The sequence below is a fragment of the Pseudopodoces humilis genome, chromosome 15 (assembly GCF_049639895.1).
Source record: "Pseudopodoces humilis isolate 2021_Gansu_Grassland_sample_001 chromosome 15, ASM4963989v1, whole genome shotgun sequence".
NCBI lineage: Eukaryota > Metazoa > Chordata > Aves > Passeriformes > Paridae > Pseudopodoces > Pseudopodoces humilis.
The window spans coordinates 6,716,158-6,728,672 of NC_142214.1; the positions used below are offsets into that span (position 1 = coordinate 6,716,158).

The following is a 12,515-nucleotide window of genomic DNA, read 5'->3' on the forward strand; positions in this document are numbered from 1 at the left end:
GTCACAGGTTACATTATCCACATTACATTATACCACTCTGTTAAAAACAGTTTTAACCTTTTAAAGCGAAGTCACATCATATTATAAATAGAGAAAGTAAAAACTACCAGGTAAATCCATTATCTATTTTCAGTCTGTTTAACTATTAGTGTAGAATCCTTTTTTCAGTTCTTTTTTTACTTACCAGTGTTGGTGAATTCTGATCAGGCCAAAAAGATTCTGGGATTGGCCAATGCCCCACAGGAACACCCGTTTTAGGGTTAGGCCGTACATAAATGAGTTTATGACAACTATGCCACGGCTGAGAAGCAAATGAATTGATGGGCCTGGATGAATCAACAAGTCCATCTAAAATTTAAACAAAGCAAAATAACAAACAAAAAGAAAATGAGAAGCTACATGCATGCATTCATCTGCTAGCAAAATTTCTGTATTAGCAGCCATTAGGGCATTTCATTACTCTTGTTCCAAAGTCATACAGATCTTTACATCAGAGGCTGAAATAACCTATGCATCCAGATGTATCACAGAACCATCTGAGAAACAATTACAATATTTGCCCTGATCTCCCTTCTGTTCCTGTGGCACAGCCATTTCACAGTGAGTGCAGCAAGGCATACTCACATATTATGGAAAATGTATTTGCTTAAGCTCAGTGTCTGACACAGCTCCCACAGGCAGCACCAAGCTACTGCTGCTGCTCTGCTGCACCTGGAAAGGCTGAGAATTGGCATTTTCATTTCTATACAGGCTGCAATGCTCACTGACTGATGCTGCCACTAATGGAAACCATAAGAGGAGCAAAGTTTCTTGGAGAAGTTGGATCCATCTTGCAGGACGCAGCTTTTGCCACATGTTTAATTACAACAATTCACAGACCACTTAAACCCCACAGCCTGCTGCAAAGACCAGCATTCCCTGCCAGTCTACTGCAGTGCACCAGCACAGACACCCCAGCGTGCTGAGGACAAAGAACTTTGTAGCACTACAGATGTAACCAGTAGTTTTCAAAGATTGCTCTTCAAAGCAAACAGCACAGCAGAGATCACCCACTTAAGCAATCTTCCTTATTCAAAAAAGATTTTACATTACTAGTTTTCCTTGCTTTAGAGAACTGGTCAGTAATACAGTGGAAACCATGTTTCAGTGACATATCAGTTTAGTTTCTCTGCATTATAAAAAGTGATTTTTTTATAGCTTGGGTAAATCCTATCATATTTCTCTCTAGTTTAGGACTTTCTCAATTCCTATAGAGATGAAATGTCTTGACATTTTTATACATTCTATATACCACAGTCCATCACCATTCTAATGTGACAAAAATGAAGTAAACAACAAAAAAACAAAAACAAAAACAAAACAAACACAAATTTCACCACTTGTTTTGCCACACAGGAGAGAACACCTGGGCCACCAGAGACATGGGAATTTGCTGCTGTGCTGTCCAGCACAGCGTTATATTATAGGAAAGCCTTCTTTAAATAAGCAAAAGGAGAAAACAAACATAGAAAAATCTGATTCCACAATGAAGGCAGGAATAAAGCTGGCCTTGCTAGAATGTTCAGGTGATGCTAAAAGCTGTTATGTTTTCTGATACTCCAAGATCCTAACTTCCTAAACTGGTACTGGTCAGCCCTTTCCTCTTCCTTTAAGCCATGAACTTCTGCAAATCTGAAGATCTGCTTCACATTTGGAACGCACTTTCCTCTTATGCATTTGACTCACAGGGAGCAAAAAATTCCTTGTTCTTTAGTTTTTCACTCACAGCTAAGAATGTTCATCTGAAACTTACTGTTCTGTCATTAGCAGAATGAAAACATACAGAAAGTTAAGCACTGAGATGTTTTAGAGATGCTTAAGTGCTTAAATATACTACTGCTAGATTTAATTATTTTAAGTACAGTCTTGATACTGTAATTCAAACTTAAATGCTTCCTGCAAACATACACTTTTCTCAGCCATCCAAAAAGAGGTAAAAGGAGTGACACAGAGATAGCCAGCAGTAGATGATCCATACAAGCATGTGCAGACATATGGCATCATTTAACTTAGCAAGGATCAAACTAACTCTTGTAAAAGATGCATCCTGTACACTACAGGGAAAAGCTGGCAGGAACGGCATGGAAGACACTTAAGGACATCTACATACAAACAAACGAACATTTTGTCTTAAGCATTAGGAGCAGGGAAAAAAACTCAACAATCACTGTACCTTCTCCAATAGGAGCTGGGTCTGGTCCTGACTTCTCAAAGTTAATAACAACTCCACTTTGGACTTTTTGAACTAAAGATTCTAAACATTGATTCAACATTCTTTGTGTCCGAACGCAGTACGAACGACCTATGCAAGAAAGAAATTACATGGGGAAACAGAAAACCAAATTTTGAGTAATCTTACTTAAGGAAGACATTTTATTACCTAAGTCATGCTGCCAAGGCTTGTAATTTTATCCAAAATAACAGCAACAAACTCTGTACAAGTTTATGTAAAAGGCAAAGTACTTTGCAAATTCAATAGAACTAAGAAAAAGCACCAAAACCCCACAACCTGCTGAGATTTCACTTGTTGCTAAGAAGAGGCCATTAAAGCTTTATCAGGCTGGACCAAGGCCAAGTTTATAGAGGCCTGATTTTACCAACACTATGTAATCTATCTGCTTTTGTCTACCCAAACCTCCTACTCCCACACAACAATTTCTCCAAGCACCAATTGAAAAAAAAAAAATCTAATCAACATATCAAGCAATAGCCTCCAGAATTAATATTTTAAGATTAAATTTAGCTTATCAGCCCTGCAGCAGAATTAACATTTCACTAATAGCAGCCCTGCTCAATTCAACACTTAAATAAAAAAATAAAAATAAAAAATACCCTCATGATGAGCAAGGCCAACATTGAGGATAACTGAAGAAATTTTCCAAAACCTCCTACTATATTTAGAAAATGCTCTCACATCTATATCTGAAATAGGAATACTGCTTTATTTTAAAGTTCTCCTGTGCTACTGGAATCCAAGAGAGCACCACATGGATTCACATGGACACAGAGTAATTCAGACAGAGAAAACAGGAAGAGGTGAAGGAGAATTAAAGGAAAATAAATATTTCAAGCCAAATGTGAAGCTAAGCAAAAAAGCATCCAGTTACCTCCTGTAACCTCACACATCTGTGTGATAGCAGATTCATCAGTAGGCACACTCCCAAGCTGCTCTGGTTCAGCAGATGCAGCTCCTGGCAAACGCAGTACCAGAGCAAACAGCCTTTGATCCCAACGGAATGGTTCTTTGGTTAGTTCACTTCCAGGCAAAGGAGAATTCAACGGAAGATGAAGCTGGTAAAAAAAGATTTAAGAACGTTTTCAACTATTTGACAAACCAGCTAAAAACATCATATCCAAATTCATTCATTTATCTGTAAATGACCCCATTTCTCTCCAACCCACTAATTTATCTGACATTCTCATCTCAAAACCCTTACAGACTATGAATTGAATTTAGGGGCTGGGCAGCAACAGGATAGCTGGTTTCTATTCTCTATAAAAACAGGTCAATGATGAAGAAGTACAATTAGAAGGAAAAAACCCAATTAATATTCATCTCAGCATAGCTCCAACTTGCACAATCATAACTTGAAAGAACTTAATTCAAGTTTACCTCCTCTTGGACTCCAGCTGTATTTGTCAGTTTGTTTCCGTCCGTGATAGTAATCAAAATAGATGGCTCCAAAAAGAACGGATTCCTTCCCTACAGACAAAAGCACAAGACTGCTAAGAGCAACCTCAACACTCTGGCTTAGAGGCTTGTATTTTTGTCATTATAAAATAAACAGTAAGATAAGCAATCTTTCAAAATAATCTTGTAATTTTTTTAATAGGTCTGGAACCACACAGAGCTACTCAAGATGGGCTACTCCTGTGTGTCTGCAGTTGGGGCATTTATACTCTGCTTCTTTGTACTTCAGTAAGGAAAATAATGCCAGCATTTTCCAGGGTCTTTTCAAGCTCTTACACAGTTAAATACAAAAACAAACTCGAACCACCAAAATCCCTCACCAACTATAATTTAAAGAAACACAGAAATATAAAAGACAGAAGACTGTAAATAGATTTGTTACCTGTCCATAATTGTCTATTCCAGACACTAATCTATTGAGATTTAACAAGTCAAACGATGACCTGAGTGCCTGACCAAGGGTTGTCAGTCCCGAAGCCTGAAGGTTTTTCAGTTCATTCATGAATGTTGCATGGTTTTCCTTCCATCCAGCCTGTTACATAAAACAAAAAAGCTTATTAGTTATTCTAGTAGCAAACTGCAATCAACTGCAAGTTGGCATTTATCTCTCTTCCCAACAAAAATTAATTATATTCCTGATTAACGGATGCACTGCACCATTTACATGCTGCACACACCTAATCCAGGTATCCACAACTTGATGTGAAACATGGTTACACCTACAATGGGAGATTCAACACACACACTGCCGAGAACCGGAAAAACTTTGCAGTACCATGAAAATTGCTGTAGAGATGATGCAGTTAATTGAAGTATTTGGATTTAGTACGTGAATATTTTTTTGGGAGAAACTGCCAAGTTTGGAAATCAGAAATGCAGCTGCCAAAGGTAAAACCAAGATAAAAGCAGCATAATGTCACTGCCTCTTCTGGCATATACTCATTCCCTTTTTGTCTTTTCTTCCATAAATTAAGTCTGGAAGGAAAGAAAGGAGCGGCTGCAAACACCCTATGTAAGAATCAAATCACTGTTTCGTGTCTCAGCGTAACAGCTTAAAATTTTGGAGGTCTTTAAAAAAGTTATTGCTGACAAAGCCTAGGGATCAAATGAACAGCAAGTGACAAGGAAGGATCAGTCCAACCAAGCACTTTGGACCCTCTGGTAAGCAGACCTAACAGGTGTGATTCACATACCCTTCCCTTAGAAGTGGTTTGCTGCACAACTGGGAAGCTATTTTAGAAAAGACCAGCTCACAGGGAATTGGTACAGGATTTAAAAATGCCTCAGCTAAAACAACCAAATCTTGGAAGTCCTGGATATTCCCAGAACTCCTATCCTTGCTATTACACTGTACTCTCCAAGCCACTCCTGCATCAAACCAGCAGTTATTTACCCAGGCTCACTATCATCCCATGCTCCATCAGGAATTCCAGCTACGCAGACATGGAGAGGATCATTTCACACAGCCTAACTTTTGCTGGGACAACCTCTGAGCAACACATCCTCCAGGTGAAGCAGGTTCTCCTCCCTGTTCACTGGGTTCAGCAGCCACCGCCTGCTGGCTGTGCCAAGCTGTGCAGGAACATGAGAGGACAGGATTTTCCTGTGCTTTTTTAAGCAGCTCTATCCCATTGCCAATCTTCAGCACGCACTGAGGGCTCTGTAAATGGTCTTAGGATAAACATGTTTAGAACATGCACAAAAATATAAAATTGAGTAGAAAGGACATGTGATGATCAGTACTTCTGCTGAGTTGACAAATCTAAGCTGGGTGGGTTTCTTTGCAGAATGGAGAATTACTATAAGATGATACAACAGAAGTCTTTTGGTCAAGTTTAGCTCCCTTAACCAGTTCTTCAAGCTTGAGATTAATGCAAGGGATACAAGAGAGCAAACTGCAATGGGGAAAAGAAAGAACAGACTTTCCCCAAGACTGGTTCAGCTTCATGATTAAACTGCCCTGGAAGCTCCAAAGAACCAGGTAACTGAATAAAACACCATCAACATTCACACACAACCACAACTTAAAATACAGCACCTCATCAGCAGAGCCACAGCAACCTCCCACACCTGTGCTCAGCTCAAGGCAAAAATGAAATGCAAGCATAGAGTCACTGTTTTAGAGTACAAATGACTTAGTTAATCATATTTTTTTAGCATGAAATAGCACCAAATCCCAACAAGATGATTTGTCTTATCCTAAAAAAGCTTCTCTCCAACAATTTTAAGTGAACAGTTACCAAAATTGCTTTGTCTGAATTCTATGGACCCATAAATGTAGGTGTGACTGCTCCCTTTTGTCTGGCAAAAACACCCATCAATGAGTCCATCAATGTTCTTGGGAACAGCCAGGCTGGATTTCAGAAAGTGTTTTCCAGCAAAGACCACTTGTGTTACATTGTTACAAAATCAAAAGGGAGGGGGGAACAAATAATTTACAAAGGAAACACTATTCCCAGTCTACATTTCTTGATTTGAATGCCAATGAATTTAAGAGTTTTCTTTAAAAAATAAACAGTAAGAGTCTTTACTGATATTTGGAGATTCTACTATTTTCCCATTGTGAAAATGTTTGCTCAGCTTCCAGCTCTCTTGTTTGATCTCATTGAAGTGTGGTCAACTGCCTGCAAAATGAAACGTGTACCATTTCCCTAGGCAGAAGTAGGGAAGCTGAAGGTACAAGGAGCAGCTGATCACCAATGGTTGACTGTCCAAGAAAACTGTTTTTCATCTTACAGCTCTCACAGGATCTTTAAAGATGAAGCCAAAGAGAACTGTACCTTTTTAATAAACAGAGTAAAATGGAAGAATTTCTCATAATGAGAACAAGAGCACCAAAAGCCAGATTTCCATATCCAGCTCTAAATACAAGTCTGATTAGTTAATGTACTGCATTCTTTACCTTACCTTCCGTAAGAAAAAAAGATTATTGAATCAAAAACACTTGAATCAATGATAAGAATGTGTATTTCTGTAAAATGTTTTTCTCCAGAAAGACTCAAGCCAATGTATATAATGAAACATGTATTTTAGGGACAGAAACTCCAGCCCCAAAGAAGTCTGTACATTCTCCTTTCCATAGATACAGTAGGAACATTCTTAGGGCAAAACAGATTCAAGTACCCAACACCAAGCAAATGCACAATGAGTTCCATGTTAAAATGATTAAATAATAATCCTTCCTAAATTCAAAATACTGCCACTAATGCTACTTATAAAAAAAAACACTGAAGCTATTTGCCAGGAGAAACACTAATGACCAAAAAAAACCCAGCCAAAACCCAACAGACTTGAAGGACCAAACACAAACATATTCCACAAAACTACATATCCTCTGCAGGTCAGTAACTAAGAAGTCAGAACTGAACATTAGTTATTTCAGTTGTTTATGAACCAATTAGAACAGTGAGACTAGTTTCTTCTAATCTTCAATATTACATTCCAACTTAGTCACATTTATGCCCAGAATTTATTAATAGCAATCTGAGCAGCCTTTACCTTGCCAGTATGTTACTGGCCTTTCCATTGATAATTTATATGAACAAATAATGTTAGACTCAAAACACATACCAAAAGACTTTGAAAGATAGCTAGGAAAAAACAAGTACTAAAAAATCTCACCCTCTTTGCTTATGCCAAGAACAGGCAAAAAAGCATTGTCATTTGGCCTTCTGCAAGCTCTGGATACCATCCCACAAACCACCCAGAGGTTTGGAATCACCACATCACCTTCCAGCTCCTGCCTTTAGCCTTTGAGAGCAAATCATGCTGACAAGAAATAACATACTTAAAAAGTAATATTTTTCTCTGGTGACTCAATTTTCAGACAAATCCATGCCCTGCTCTATATTTCATCACATCACTACAGAAGCAGGTAAGGTCAAAACAGCTTATTTCGGCAGGAGAAGGGCTCAGATTAACAAGAATTCAAACACCAAGGTGAAAAATCCAGTGAAGAAAAGGATGCCTTATTTAGACTAAGCAGAATCAGGACTAACTGAACATCAAAAGAACAGAGTTGAGCAGCAAAAGAAAATCTTGGTCAGAGTCAGTAGCTTAAAAAACCTTCAAGACTTAGGAGAAACACAGAAGGTATTTAGCTGCAATAGACTAGAAAGAAAATCTTATGAAATGCTGTAGTGGCAGTTGAAAAACAAAAACAAACCACTCCACCCAACCTTTTTCACATACAAGGGGACAATATCGACTTACAAGTAAAACAGTACCAAGTTTTGAATATGTGTAATACAGATCTTGAAATCTCATATACACTGGCTTATCTGTCAGGTTTACTGGTCTTATTGTCATTTTTTTATTGGTTCATTGTTGGTTTGTTCTGGCTTTGATTGGTACTGCGCTTTTTATTTGTTCCAACTATTTCTTGACACAGCTTGGTCAGCTGGTAAAAAAGGGGGCAGAGGCAAAGGGCATTAGAACACAAGAATTCCAGGTCCAAAGCAGCTCCCAGTTTCACCAGCTTCAGGAAGTCCAGGGATGTGGTGCTTTGGAGGCTCCAAGTCTTCATCTTTGGAGCTTCTAATAAGCAATGCTGTAAGACTGAACTTCATAGTTTATTGTTCACTGGATTACTTTCAGATCTATTTCAAAACTTGCAACATTACTAAAAATAATCTACCAAGAAGACAATTTGCAATCCTGCATGCCAATCACAACAGCCTGTGTTACAGTAAGTACTCTGTATTTAGTCAAACACACAGATTTTTAAGAGTTCTGCTAATATTTCCCTAGAAAAAACAACTGCATTTCAGATACTACAACTTGTTTGAAGTACTTAAGTTTCTTAATAATTCAAGCTATTATTAAACACACCCATCTTAGTAAAATAGACTACGTTAAGACAACATGCCTATGGTATCCAAGCTTGTCAGTGGCAATCATTTGGAAAAAGTAAGGTAAGAAAAAAAATCCAGCTGTTGAAATCTCAAACCTCTCCTGCTATGGAATTTCCAAGTACCATAGGAAGACAATGAAACCAGCAGAGCATTTTGCCTCCCAGATTACCAGAATGATTCATTTTTAAATTAACTTTCTGTTCACTGGTGACTGTACACATGATCACAACTCAGACCTGCTCATGTCTGAGCCAATGTCAAGCAGGTTTTCCTTTTGTACAAAGCGAATTGTTCTTTTGGACACCCTACAATGCAAGGGGCTGCTTCCTAAATGCCAAAGGATCTCCTGAATCCAGCCCAAATACTGCTCAAAGGGTTCTGCACCATGGAATAATAACCTCCTATGTAGCCTTAAGCTTTCCTGCCTGAGCGTTGGCAACTTTAGGATAGGAAGCAAAGCCAAGACAGTCTCGGTCACCCCAGTTCTGCCACAATAAAACTCAGCAAAGAGGGAGAGGGTAGAGGTGCTGCCACCGTATGTCCCCCTGCCCATGAAGGACAAGGAAAGGCTGCTTGTCAGTGCAGAGCAGCCAATGCCCACACTACCCCCACGTGTTTGATTTGTTGTTCAAAGATTTGCTAGCTATAAATAGCACTCAAGAGAAGAAAGGCAATGACTACACTATGAACACCAAATACATTTTTATTTAACATTTTTAACATTATTTTTTATTTCTAAAATAATTCAAAATCATATGACCTACTAATCGCCTACTAATTTCATTTTCACCAATGCTTGTGCAAATGGGGCAGAAAAACAGCTCTAAGAAACACAGATACCGAGTCCCCTCCAAATACTTATGAACACCATTTTTGAGGCAACAGAGCTCTCAGGTTTTCTGCACCTTTGGCTGCAAAACCCTCCTCTCATTTCAGCACTTCTACTCTCTTGTTTGTTCTGTGCAACACACCAGTCCTGCCACTGCACAGCATTAAACAGCCCATAGCAAAGACATTGCCAAGATCAATTCTTTTTTGTTCTTGGCACAGGAGAGGGACACAGCACCCACCTCTTGTATCTGAGATCAGCACAGCTCCAGCACAGAACGATACGGGCACACAGGTCTGAAATCAGCTTATCGCTGGGGCGGTGCTGAACGCAGGGAGCAGCCAGGGCTCGCTGGCTGCTCCAGCAGGTGCACACTGCTGTCTGCTCTGAGACCTGCCTAACAAACACCCTCCTTCTCAGTTCTCATCTCAGGACTATTTTAGCAGGTAACCAATTCACAGGTTTAAACGACTCCCTTGATAATTCCACAGAGCAGTCAAGTACAGTGAAGAGAGTCTACAGAAGCATCACTTGGTCCTCCTTACATCAGAGCTAGTGAGCACCAGGTCAGTGTTAAGTATTGTGAATAGTAAGTTAATTGTTTCTTCCCGTAAAGTTACTTCTGCTGCTTTTGTAGGGCACTCAAGCTGAAGTTTGAAAAGTGCTCCTTTAAATCCAGTGGGGACTTTCTGAAAATTTAGTTTTTTAAAAAGCACTTAAATTCCAGTCAAATAAAACATCACAGAAGTTTCATATATATGTCTCCAGGAGACCAGAGAAGCATAAACTGTTTTAAAACATCTTCAGAAAAAAACATACCTTACATAAAGAAGACACTGGAGTAGATGATTTCTTTGATCCCACACAGCTGGTACACTCTGACACCAGATTTTTAGCAGAAAGCTGTCACTCTGCACACTCCTCTATCTCCATCCAGCTCCAGGCATCACAGTTGTTCCTTTTTCTCTGGGACACACTATGTACCTTGCTTGGTGACACAGAATCTCTCCTCCCCTCACCCTACACAGCTGGAAACAGTGCAGGCAAGGTATCATGCGCCTCCAGGCCCATGGGCAGTGGACACAGACAGGGCAGCTGTCCCTTGGGACACAATAGCCACACTGTGGCCCCTCCTGGACACTCCCCACTCAGTGCTTGGGGAGCATCCTCCAGTTTCACTTCCCCTCAAAGCAACCCAGGCCCTGTACTCCAAGGAAGGGCTGCAGTGTGAACTGAGATGTCCTGGAGATCCCCTTCAACTGTACATTTCTAAGGTGAACTCATTACACGCACCCATCAGACTAAATTTCTAAAGACAGAGCAAACCAGCTGGTTTTCCAAAGCACATTAGTGAATGTGAACTGCATTCTAGCACAGTATGTAAGTGCCAGTTTTTATTACAGGCAGTCAGCTACACAGAAAACTATTTAAACTTGTATAGGAAGAAGTATTTCTCCATGAAACCTTACAATTAAAACCCAAAGCTCAGTCAAACCACACCATGCGGATCACTGTCCTTTCAAGATGACTCCACCATTAAATAGGACATAGAAATGCTTTTCCTTCAAGAAGAATTCAAGATGTTTATGTTAAGAACAACTCAAATAATCTTTAAGCACAGCACCTCTGCAAAACACTAGCAGAGAGATTCTTAAGATCCAGTTACAAAACGAGTACTGGAGCCTTTTGTTCAGCATTTAGAGAGAAGCAGCACCTTCTCCTACAGGAAGGCGAAATGCAGATGCTGTATGAACAACTCAAAGCTGAAAACTGCTTGGAACCAAGGGATAATAATCAATGCCAAGCAGAAAGATAAAAGCCTATGCTGCCTTTTTATTTATTACCTGCTGGTCCTGCTTCAACCATCTCTGGATTTAGCTTTTTGGTCAACAGTATTTCATGTATTTTGACAGTTACTCTCACTGCACTTTTTCCTGTACAAGGATAAAAGGAAACACATGAAGAAAGGAAAGTATAAATACCAAAGAGATCATGGTATCACCCTGTTCCAAAAAGCATTCTTATTTAACTAGAAAAACACTATCCAGTTAAAAAAGCACCTACTTCTGAGGAACACTCGAGAAGCCAGGATATTTCAGTACACAGCTGAACCAGAACAAGCTACATTTCACACAACAGCTTAATGGAGAGGGAACACAGAAGTAGTCACAGTTTGCAGCCTTAGCACAGTAAGCATAACAAGAGGCTCCACACTCCTGTTCAGCAGCATAGCAGTCATTTCAGAAATACCATTACAGGTGCATCTTATCCAAACACTGTAGAGAGGGCAACTGCTGAAATGCGGAGGTTTCAATCAAAGATTTTTGGCTATTCACAGTGCCTGTTGCTCTTTCAGCCTATCCAATATGCTTTCAATACCAGTCAGCCCCAGCACTGTCCTTCTCCTGGTCCCTTCCTATTCTCAGCATGGTGGAGAAGTCACAAGGAATAAAGGCAACAGCTAAGAGGTTACAGAGTAGGTGCTATCAACACGAGGGGATTCCTCACTGCACATTTTTGGAAATCAAGTGGAAGAGCATTACTGATGATACTCTAGCTTTACAGCCCAGAGCTGAAACAACATGATTCATGTTTATTTTGCAAACTGCCACATTCCTTCCTCCCTCCTTCCAAAAGCACATCACAGAACTAGAGCAGTACACCAAAGTGCTACAGGTATTGCAAATTTACTTCAAAATTCAAGAAGGTAAATCTGTAAGAGTCACCTAATCACCAGCTTTCCTCACTTCATGTCTGAAATGCTGTTCAAGGCACTGCTGAAGAAAAGAAATACTTTAGATGATCACTGAATTCATATATGCACTGAAATATCGACTAGCCAGCCTAGCAAATAACTTCACCCTGATACAGGCAAAAATACACTGGTGGCCCTGGAAGCATTACTATCGGTTAGATTTTTATTTCAGATGATGGCATGGCTGGATTTCTTTTTAATGCAAGAGTCATCTGCACAAGTAACTACCTGAGCTTAAGCTCTTTTGATTAGAGAAGGCACCCCCAGGCCAGGCCCTCTGAGAGCAGGGCACATGGCTGCGATGCAGCCCTCAAGTCCCACCACATCCCAGCCTGGGAGCACCATCGG

At 39.8% G+C, this 12,515-nt stretch overlaps 1 protein-coding gene across 5 annotated transcripts in view; it reads right to left on the reverse strand.

Moving 5' to 3' along the window:
* Nucleotides 1-12,515, reverse strand: part of LOC102104587 (integrator complex subunit 6-like) — a 50,126-nt gene that overhangs the window by 17,241 nt on the left and 20,370 nt on the right. For all 5 annotated transcript variants that reach the window (XR_015773847.1, XR_015773846.1, XM_005526166.2 and 2 more), the window contains 5 exons: nucleotides 4,113-4,262; nucleotides 3,653-3,742; nucleotides 3,147-3,330; nucleotides 2,213-2,341; nucleotides 185-348 (listed from right to left, as the gene is read on the reverse strand). Coding sequence is in view for 3 of the 5 variants with exons in the window: in XM_005526166.2 (XP_005526223.2) it covers nucleotides 185-348; nucleotides 2,213-2,341; nucleotides 3,147-3,330; nucleotides 3,653-3,742; nucleotides 4,113-4,262 (717 nt within the window). In the remaining 2 variants the exon portion in view is untranslated. The remainder of the gene's footprint in view (nucleotides 1-184; nucleotides 349-2,212; nucleotides 2,342-3,146; nucleotides 3,331-3,652; nucleotides 3,743-4,112; nucleotides 4,263-12,515) is intronic.